Below are 10,770 nucleotides of genomic sequence, written 5' to 3'. Positions count from 1 at the left end.
CAAGTCCCTGTAGCTTTTGTGTTTTCTTTTGCAGAAGGATTCTGTGATTCTGTGTGATTCTGTGATCTTTGAGATCCTTTTCAACCCAGGCCATTCTATGACTGTACAGTTCCATACTGGAACAAAGATAAAATGCTAACTATGTAAAACATGGAGTCAAACCTGTGTGATTTGTCCACACCAGGAGGTGATTAGAAAACAATTTGTAAGCTACAAAGCTGCTTGCTGGAAAGGAAGAGAAAATAAAACTACAAGAAACAAGGAAAACATTTCTTCCTGAAAATAGGAAGAATAATGGACCTGCCATGAAATTTGGGTGAAGCTGCCTGATTTTATGAAGCTATTCACATTATTTTCTTGGTGCTGTGTTTCCCAAATGAGTGGTTTCTGGCTCTGCTGCAGCACCAGTCTGCATGTGAATATCAACTCTACTCTCCATCTGGGAAGATTAAGACTTCACTTCTCCCACCAGCACCACTGAATTACAGTTACTCAGTGATTAAACAAAGGAATCCTTAAAGAAGGGTTTACAGCTGTCCTGTTATCTGAAGTGCTTGGGGCATTCTGATGCTATTAAGCTCTATGTATTAACAAGTTCAAAAAGAAAAGGTAGGCATCTGATTGTTGTGACAGTTTCTAAGTGATTTGGAAAGCTGTACCTCCCAACCACTCCTTCTATTTGATGGAGGTGACAAAGCTCAGTTTAATTTCTGACTGCTGTTTAAATTCTGAGGCTCGAGCTGGTTCCTGGAGCAGAAAAAGCTCGGAAGCTGTCCCTCCTACAAGCAGGCACCTCTGAGCAAAATATGACATCTCAATTTCTGATGGTAAGGTCAGGAGATCTGATACCAGCGTCTAGCTTTCGGCTTCATGCTGTGTTAGTGGGACCTTTGGCATCTAGCACTTAATGATCTTGAAGGTTTCTTCCAACCCAAGCCCTCCCATGATCCTATGATTCTGTGATTTCACTCAGGTTTATTAAGATGAGATGAGTTCTCCTAAATGCACTGTTCTCCATATGATTATATTTGGAGTCTTAAATTATAATTGGGTGACTTAAACCAGACACCAAACTTTCTGATGGCCAAAATTAAATGAAATCAATCCTTTACTGTGTCAGTAGTCTGTAACTAGAGCCCATCAGGTAATTCCCAGCCTCCTGCCTGTATCAGTGGCTGCACACAGTGAAAAAGTCTGATGGGATTTTAACCTCTAAAATGTTCCAAAGCAACCAGAGGGTGAATATATTCACTATGCAAATACCTGCAGGAATAAGCTTGTCATGTATGTCCTCAGGTACCACAGTAGTTAATGGTGGCACTCAGTAGGTCATGCTGAAAGTTGAGTCTGCTGATCTTGAAGGTCTTTTCCAGCCTACATGACCTTCTGCTAATATTTCTGTATTTATTTCTGTTCAGCTCCCAGAAAACCTCCCACCCAGCCCCCAGTTGACCCCGTGGTGAAAAATAAAACAGAAACATCAGTGACGCTGGCATGGACCCCTCCGAAGATGCACTGCCCCATTCCAATCAATGGCTACATGTGGAACCCAATAAACTAACTGGCTTCACCTGGGTGAGGTGCCACGAGTCTCATGTCCCCGTCCCAGAGTTCACGGTGAGCAATCTGTCTGAAGAGGCTGATGATCAGTTCCGAGTGTCTGCAGTCAATGCGCATGGACAGAGCCCGTCTCTGGAATTCCCAGGGAGCGTGCACCTTGGTAAGCACAAAAACCCCAGTGGAAATGGGTCAGTGTGTGCTGAGCAGCTGTGTTGGTTCCCTAAAGATGCTTCCTTTGACTTTAAGGATAGTAGTGCATTAACACACCAAAGGCTTTCCCTTATTCCTAGTTCTCCTATCTCATATCAACCTCCAGCTACCACTAAAGTGATACAAGTTATGTTTCTGTGACAGGGACATGAATATCCTTATCTTTTGATATCTCATATGTGCAAGATCTGTAACAGATCTTAAGCATAGAAGTGCTTCTTCCAGCACTCATGCAAAGGGAGAAGTAGAAATGTCCCTATGATTTAATCTTCCATCTCTAAATGAGATACCAGACTTGCATCTAAAGAGCATTAAGACATCCATGTTGTTCTTCCTCAGAACCAGTCCTGGTTGTGAAATCCCCCCTAACAACTGGTGAAGCTGTACCTGGAGGGGATGCCATGTTTACTATTGACCTTACAACAACGTGTTGCGGCACTTGGTACCTCAATGGTAAAGTCTTACAGGAAAGCGAGACCTGCATCATCAAGAGAACCCAAACTACTCACAGCCTAATCATAAAGAACGTCCCCAAGAAGGATGATGGAGCAGAAGTGAAATTTGTTGCCAAAAATGTTGATGTCAGCACCAAGATGAGAGTGAGAGGTATTTGCTTTGATCCTTCTCCTTTCCTCTTACAGTCAAGGCATAGTTGCTGTGATCTGATGATTAGAACTGGGGCTGCAGGCATTCACTGACTGTACCAAATACCTGAAATTGCATCCCATGGACTGACGTGAGTCCTGGTAATGACCTAAACATGATAGCACTGAGTGTAGGGTAAGCCAATCTACCCAGCTGCTTGGTATCTGAACCAGATTGCTCCATGCCAGCTGATGAATGTCTGCAGTTCACAGCTACTGGTCAGTGCCTTCAGTCACCAGGTTTACCACTGCATCACCATAGAGCAGTACTTTCAGCTCCAGGTTCAGACAGCCTTTCTGATTGCACTGGAATAGTTTAGAAGTAGGGGAGCAATCATTCCAATAATATCTCTATCAATCAGCTTTGCATGACAAAATAAAACAAATAAAGATTCATTATGGGAGGAGCTGTTTGTCATTGGGTGGAAACCTCCGCAGAAGCATGTTTAGAGCATTCTTAATCAGTAGAAGGAGATGTTTGGTTGATTTTTACTTAGTAAATCCGGCAAGAAGACCAAATTAAATATCTTGAATTGCTCAGCACTGACCCAGTTATGAGTGCAGGAACAGAAGGTGATACTTTTTCAGAGATCTTGCAGCAAACATTGACCACGTTAGCCTGATATCAATTGAAATAACGAGGCCTTTGCTCCTGACAGGTGCTGCAGTGAGATTTACCAATAAGAGCAAAGATGTAGAAAAGATCTCCGCTCGGCTGCGTGAGGAAGCCAAACTGCAGGCTGAGCTTTCAGACACAGGTGCTACTGTGGAGTGGATGAAGGATGGGAAGGAGCTCAAGGCCAGTGAAAAATAGGAACTGCACATTGTGGGGAAGAAACACACCCTGAAAATTCACAGCGTCTCCATGGATGATGCTGCAAGTTATCAGTGCATCTGTGAGGGGGATAAAATGCTCTATCAGCTTTCAGTGAAAGGTATGTGACAGTCTGGGCTGTCCTCTTCCTGCCCAGGGCCAGCAGACTGCATTCACCTGACTCCCCGACAGTCCAGCTGTTGTCAGACAGCATCTGGGGTGTTTTCAGTGGCTGTTTTGACTTGAACTGGCCAATCTGCTTTGTAGAGCCATTTGATTTCTGTGTTCTGTCCTGTGATTCGTCCCTAAGATATAGAGGAAATCAAAGGAAAGATAGGAAAAAGAGCATCCCAGTCTTCCTGTTCTTCTCCCAGGGTGGCCACGAGAGATGATGTAAACAGCTCTTTTTGTAGCAGTGATCCCAAATGTAGAAGAGACCTGTGAAGAGTCACAGGGATGTTTACTTAGCTGTCATTCCATGGTGGGCTTTTTCTTGCACAGATGTAGAGAGAAACTTAACTTTCCCACGCAGGTCTCTGTTTTGCTGCAGGGTGTAGGTCTGATCTCTGAGATCCACACGCTGGGCCTTGATTGCAATAAATGAGAGCCCTTTGTTTTCTCCAGTGGAAGACTTTCCATTTCTGCAGTACCCTCTGCAGATGACACAAATGCAAATGCACCTTCTTCCCAGCAACAATTGCCTTTTTTTTTTTTTTACACTGAGTATGCATGAGGCTCTTCATCATATTCTGCTGGCTTGTCACCCTTGTTGATCCATGGAGAAACAACAAAGCCCTAGTGTATGCACTTTGGCATTGGAGAGCTTACTTAATTGCTTCTTCTCAAAGAACAAACTCCAGAGAGACATGGAGAAAGCTCCAAACAGAACTGAATAATGGGACTAAATTGATGGAGAGCAGAACTTCCTGCCAAGGCTTGTCAGCTAGTCTTAATTTTGCTTTTCTTCTCTCAGTCATGTTAGCATAATATTTCATACTGGCAGGTCTGCCCCCAGAATTAACTGAATTAGCTGATGGACGTTTCCATGTGCTTTGCACTGTAATGTGACTATCAAATGAGTAATCAATGCTGTTATTTTAAAACCTGTGTTGGCAAGCTGTAAGACAAACAACTGCTGTTGGTAGCTTGGTTACTGCAGAATCAGCTTTCGTGTATCTCATAGATAGGGAAGAGACCCTTAAGGGTCAGCTAGTTGGACTGCCTGGCAATGAACAGGGGCACCGCAGCTCCATCAGGTGCTCTGAGCCCTGTCCAGCCTGACTTTGAACATCCTCAGGCTCACCAATCTTATACCCATGCCACACACTCGCAGTATTTCACCATTCAGCATTGCCACTTGTATCTTCTCTTGCTGTAAACCAGAGCTAGCTGGTAAATCATCTGCTGTGCGGGTCAGCTGTGTCTCTCCCATGGGCATCACGTGGCTGCTGGGAGGCTCTGAAGAGCTGCAGCCAGAGGTGTGTCACCCGCTGGGCCTCGTGCCCAAAGGAGCCCACAGGAAAGTGTTGTTGCAGTTTGTCATGCACTGCACTGCCATGAGACTTGACGTGCCAGACATCCTCTGACACGTGACCTCCTGCATCCAGGCAGGACATCTGAGACGTCTCCTTCAGCCTGACGTGGCTGCAGTTTCACACTGGTTTTACTAAGGAAGGAGAAGGCACGTGGATGAAACTCTTTTCCTGCTCTTCCTGGCATTAGCTCATAGTACAAGTAAAGCACTGTCAGGTCAAGCCTGGAGGAGTAATGCTTGTCACTGACATGTTCATGTTCAGGGTGGAGCTGGAGGGTAAAATAACACAAGAAATTGTCATTGAAATTCAAGATCTGTGAAATTCAGCTGGCTGCATTCACAGAACCTGGCGTTAAGATCTGTTTTCTGGTTTCTATCTTGAGCCTATTTTCCATAACCCAGTCCTCATTTATGAACTGAAGCTCTACTGAAAGCCTTTCGCTGTGTATGCTCATGCTGCAGCGCAGCGCTTGTGACCTTTAACAGCACATTCACATTCCTCTGATCACAGGATCCTTAAGGTTGATTAAGACCCTCTAGTCCGACTGCTCACCCATCACCACCATGATGCTCACCATCAGCAGGCTAAAAACTCAGCAGAGATGATAGATCAAGCACAACACTGGATTTGGGATGGCTAGAGATTCCTAAGATATTGAAGGATTGCTTGCAGGTGGTGTTGGCTCAGGTATTCACCCTGCATCCCACCTCCTGTTCTGTTTGGTTGAGAATCATGCATTCTGCAATTTCACTTTGTAATTCAAAGACCCTGGCTTTATCTGTTGACAAACTGATCTAAAACAAGCCAAGAAGACTCCGTTGGAACTGGTTGATGCAGAACAAAGGCATCCCCAAAGGACAAGTTGCACTGTTTGATGAACATTATTGGATGAGAGCTAAGCTAAGATTTAAAAAGTTCTGGGGCTGTCTCTGAGCATCAGATACAGAGGAAGCCTGCATGATTCCCTGAGAATGGATACCTCCTACTTTGGTGTAGGGTGAAGGGAACACTAGCAGTAACTCCTATCACAAAATGTCACATGGCTCAGACAAAATGCCATCAAGAGGGCTTAATTAGGAGCACCAAATGGTCACAAGATGGTCTTAGGGCAGGGAAGTAATCTATCTATGTGATATTGATTGATGCTGTTAGTTCTTAACAGCTTGACTCTAGAGGGACTGTTCTTCTTTGGTCACCTAGTTTTAAAAGAATAGATGGCTCCTGTCTATTACAATCTTTAAGGCATTATTTGTTCACTGATGCCATAAATGTGCCTGGCATAGCAATTGGCCTTGGTATATTCAGCTCGGCGTCCAGTCGGATCTTGAATATCTCCACAGAAGGAGACTCCACCACCTCCCTGGGCAGCCTGTTCCAGTGCTACGTCACCCTCACCGTAAAGAAGTTCTTCCGCATCTTCGTGCAGAACTTCCAATGCTGAAGTTTCATCCCATTACCCCTAGTCCTGTCCCTACACATTACTGAAAAGAGACCAGCCACGCCACTATGGCACCCACACCTCAGGTATTTATAAACCTGGATCAAATCCCCTCTCAGCCTTCCCTTCTCAAGGCTAAACAGACCCAGCTCGCTAAATCTCTCCTCATAGGGGAAATGCTCCAGGCCCTTCACCATCTTAGTGGCCCTCCGCTGGACTCTTTCCAAGAGATCCCTGTCTTTTTTGTACTGGGGAGCCCAGAACTGGACACAGCACTCCAGAGGAGGCCTCACCGGGGCAGAGTAGAGGAGGAGGATCACCTCCCTCGACCCGCTGGCCATGCTCTTTTTAATACACCCCAGGATGCCATTGGCCTTTTTGGCCACTAGGGCACACTGCTGGCTCATGGTCAATCTGTCGTCCACCAGGACGCCCAGGTCCCACTCAGCAGAGCTCCTGTCCAGCAGCTCTTCCCCCAGCCTGTACTGGTGCATGCAATTATTTCTCCCTAGGTGCAAGACTCTACACTTGCTTTTGTTAAACCTCATCTGGTTTCTTACTGCTCAGCTCTCCAGCCTGTCCAGGTCTCTCTGAATGGCAGCACAGCCTTCAGGCGTGTCAGCCAATCCTCCCAACTTCGTGGCATCAGCAAACTTGCTGAGGGTGGTCACTATCCCCTCATCAAGGTCACTGATGAAGATGTTGAACAAGACCGGACCCAGCACAGACCCCTGGGGGACGCCGCTAGTTACAGGCCTCCAGCCAGATTCCGCACCACCAACGACAACCCTCTGCACTCGGCCAGTCAGCCAATTCTCGACCCACTTCACCGTCCACTCATCTATCCCATACTTCCTCAGCTTTGTTATAAGGATGTCAAGGGGGACAGCATCAAAAGCCTTACAGAAATCAAGGTAGACTACATCTACCGCTCTCCCCCTGTCCACCCAGCTAGTGACATCTTCATAAAAGGCCTACAGGTTGGTCGAGCACGACCTCCCCTTGGTGAACCCATGCTGAGTACTCCTGATAACCTCCTTTTCTCCCAGTTGTCTGGAGATGGCATCCAGCACAAGCTGTTCCATCACCTTCCCTGGGACAGAGGTGAGGCTGACTGGCCTATAATTACCCGGGTCCTCCTTCTTGCCATTTTGAAGACAGGAGTGACACTGGCCGTCCTCCAGTCTTCAGGCACCTCCCCAGTTCTCCAAGACCTCTGATAGATTACAGAGAGCGGCTCAGCAACGACCTCCAGCAGCTCCCTCAGCACCTGTGGATGCACCCCATCAGGTCCCAAGGATTTATGGACCTTAATGTTTCCTAGGCACTCACAGACCACCTCTTCCCTGACTAAAGGGAAATCTCCCATTCCCCACACTCTCTCATTAACCTCCAGGGCCTGGGATTCCGGAGGGAGAGCCCTTTCACTAAAGACAGAAGCAAAAAAGGCGTTCACTATTTCCACCTCCTCAGCATCCCTCCTCTCCCTGGAAGCACTCAAGGCCAGGCTGGATGTGTTGTGAGCAACCTGGTCTACAGCGAGGTGTCCCTGTCTATAGCAGGTTGGAACGAGGTGATCTTAAGGGTCCCTTCCAACACAAACCATTCTAAGATTCTAGGACAGAAAAACAGGCCAGCTCTCCCACATTGTTTCAGTGTCATTTACTTATAAAACAAGCTCTGGGACAACCCGAGAAGGTATTTGTTCCACATGCAGCATCACCTGTGATAGAAACCAAGGAAGCCTACAGCAGGCCTCAGGACTCAGCAAGCCTTTTTGGCTCAAAGCAGGGCCAGCTGGAGCAGCTTACCACGAGTGCACCCAGAAGGGCCTCCATGCAGCTGCAGGCTTGCCGCATGTCATTGCATGTCATTGTGATGCAACAGTGGGTGAGCGTGACATAAAGCTGCAGGCTGGAACTCCGGCTGGGGTGGCCTCAGTTCGCTGCTGCTGGAGCGAGAGGTGGTAGCGGAGGGTTGCAGCTCTCAGAGAGTTCCTACCAGGAGCCATGGAGTGCTGTTGCAGTGCTGGATTCCGAAATCCAGATGAATTTCTGAGCAGAGCGGGGAAGAGCGGAAAGGTGAGCGCTGCTACATCAAGAGAGAGCTGAGTGCAGTAGCCTGGGGTATGCAGGGCTGCTCTGGGGCTGTAGATGCTCTCCAGAGGCTGAGGGACACTTCTCCTCATGCTGGTGCTGGAGAAGGCTTGCAGGGAATCACACCTCTCTGCACATCCCAGCATCGGTTACAGAAGTGGGGAGGGAGCTGCCAAAGGGAGCGGAGGTGGGCTGGAGAGGGGAATGGAGTGTCTGAGTGTCCAAGCGTGTCTTTGTCTTTCTAGCTCCGACCCAGAGGACAGGAAGTTGGAGCAGGAGGTAGCTGGCTGTTGGACCTTCCACTCGGGGTTAAAATCCCTGTGCAGCCCGGCACCAAGCTCCTTTTCGCCAGGAGAAAGCTGGGGGAAAAGGTGAGAGGAGTAAGGAAGCGTCAAAAAGGGCTCTTGTTTCCTGGGGTTGCCGCCATGCCAAGGAGGCCTTGTGTTGGGATGCCAATCCCATGTGTTGGGATGCTGGGGCCAGGCATCCATCAGGCACAGAAATGTGGAGACCGGGTCGTTCCTGGAGGAGGGTGCAACCCTCTGCTCTCCCTCTTGGAGGACTTAGGAAAACCCAGACATGACTGTTTGGGAAAGAGGCAAGAGGCCAGCCTGTGGGTGTGAGCAGCTTGGAAGTGTCTCTGTCTCTTTGCTGCTCTCTCCTTCCCCATTCACACTCTACAACACATCTCTTCCAGCTCCACCAGCCTTCTCCTCAGTTTGACCTGAGAGATCCGTACAGTCGCAATCTGTGCACAGAGTACAACAGCCTGCATGACCCGCATCTGCGGGAGTTCCACAACCGCAAAAACAACCTGCGGAACCTGAAGAAACGGGGCTTGGTCACCGAGGATGGCGACGTAAGTTTGGCTGTTGGGCTGACCAACACGGGTCTCCTCAGGAGGGCTTTCCAGTCTGCCAGGCAGGGGCCTGACACTACAGCCATCTGTCATTGTCTCTTCTGTAGGTTGTCTGCACTCTGAAGGAGTTCAACGAGTACAGGCAGTACCTGACCAGGCTGAAGCTGGAGAAAAAGCAAGCAAAGAGGCGAGAAGAGGTAGGCAAAGCCCAGTATTGGTAGGCACGTGTCAGCAGCATGGCACTGAGGGCACGGGCTTTACTTGATGGATCTGAGGGAGATGGGGAAAGCAGAAAAGGTGAGGGGCGGGCTGGTGGTCTAGGCATTGAGGCATGGAAAGGACAGCTCAGCTCAGAGCTGAGCTAGCACAGCGTGCTGGTGTGAAGGCAGCCTGGAAAGTTGCTTGCTTACAAGCAGAGCACTGTGGCAGCCGTTCTCTTCTGCCCTCATTGCAAGGCTGAAGCAGTGTGCTTGCCCTCTTCTGCGTAAAGCAGCAGTACTTAGGGTGGGAAGCACTCTCTAAGACAAGACCAAGCATAAACCCTCTGTTCCCTTCCAGGATGAGCTTCTTCGGGAGATTTCCAATTTGAAGAAATCGATCCACAGACTACAGATGGCCAGGGACAAGTTCCAGCCCGGTCCCGTGGATTACATTGCGGGTTCGAAAATCAGACCCACAATGCTTCATAAACCAGCTGGCCCCTCTCCTTCATGCTATAATCTTCTGTCTGGACAATGCAGAAGGAATGTGGCTTTGATGGAGCGTGGCCTTCAGGGAGACTCATGGAGCACAGGGCGTGCAATGAAGCTGCCTGAGAAGTCACCCAAACCTGCGTTGGGCAGGGAAGGCTCCAAACTCCCCAGAATCATCCAGACTACTTCTGCGTCAACAACAAACTCCAAACTCCCCAGAAGCATTCGTACTGCTTCTGACCCAACAGCAAACTCCAGAGTCCCCAGAATCATCCAGACTACTTCTGCGTCAACAACAAACTCCAAACTCCCCAGAAGCATTCGTACTGCTTCTGACCCAAAAACAAACTCCAGAGTCCCTAGAAGCATCCAGGCCCCAGTGAAGGGAAAAGGAAAAAAAGGGGAAAACAAGTAGAGAGATTGGCCAAAAACCAAAACAGTGGCAACAAATTAGTTTTAATTGGCTTAATTAATTTTAATTTGTTTAATTCGTTTTAATTTGTTTAATTAATTGACCAAAGATGATACCAGAATGCAAGATAACACACTACAGTACAATATATCATAATTAGTATCAGAATTAGAATTAAAACCAATAAAAAAAATTAAAAAAATAACATTACAAAGTGTGTCCGAAAACTGAAGTCCTTATTCTAAAGCCGAGGTGAGACAACCCAGGGAGTTCTCGTGCTGCTGGGATCAAAAAGGAAAGGGGAGATCAAGTGATATACGGATGGCTTTTATCTTTTGCACTGAACATAAAGGGTGACAGAGCAGCAAGCAATCCTCTGGGGGATGTAGTTGTTCTCTGCTGGGGGTACATGCAGTGTTACAGGCTTGGGACAGAATGGCTGGATGACTGTGAAGAGGAAAGGGACCTGGGGCTGTTGGTCGATGCTCTGCTCAACATGAGCCCACAGTG

The 10,770-nt window shown here is 47.8% G+C and overlaps 1 protein-coding gene across 2 annotated transcripts; it reads left to right on the top strand.

Annotated features, from left to right (window-relative positions):
- Positions 1–3,077: 3,077 nt before the first annotated feature.
- LOC146754851 (fibrous sheath-interacting protein 2-like) lies at positions 3,078–10,356 on the top strand. 2 transcript variants are annotated; one of them, XR_014938483.1, is made up of 4 exons: positions 3,078–3,349; positions 8,543–8,668; positions 8,995–9,353; positions 9,715–10,356. XR_014938483.1 is itself a non-coding variant. In XM_085526464.1 (4 exons), the coding sequence occupies exons 1-3, from the start codon at positions 8,211–8,213 to the stop codon at positions 9,277–9,279; spliced, it is 483 nt and encodes a 160-aa protein (XP_085382590.1). In that variant the 5' UTR covers positions 7,101–8,210; the 3' UTR covers positions 9,280–9,353; positions 9,715–10,355. The 2 variants fall into 2 exon arrangements, 1 of the variants encoding a protein (XP_085382590.1); XM_085526464.1 differs by lacking the exon at positions 3,078–3,349 and adding an exon at positions 7,101–8,282 and having other exon boundaries at positions 9,715–10,355.
- The last annotated feature ends 414 nt before the right edge of the window (positions 10,357–10,770 follow it).

This window comes from Coturnix japonica, chromosome 37 (genome assembly GCF_054131305.1).
Source record: "Coturnix japonica strain WE chromosome 37, WE-NBRP24, whole genome shotgun sequence".
Taxonomy (NCBI): Eukaryota; Metazoa; Chordata; class Aves; order Galliformes; family Phasianidae; genus Coturnix; species Coturnix japonica.
This window is presented reverse-complemented; position numbering and strand designations above follow the sequence as displayed.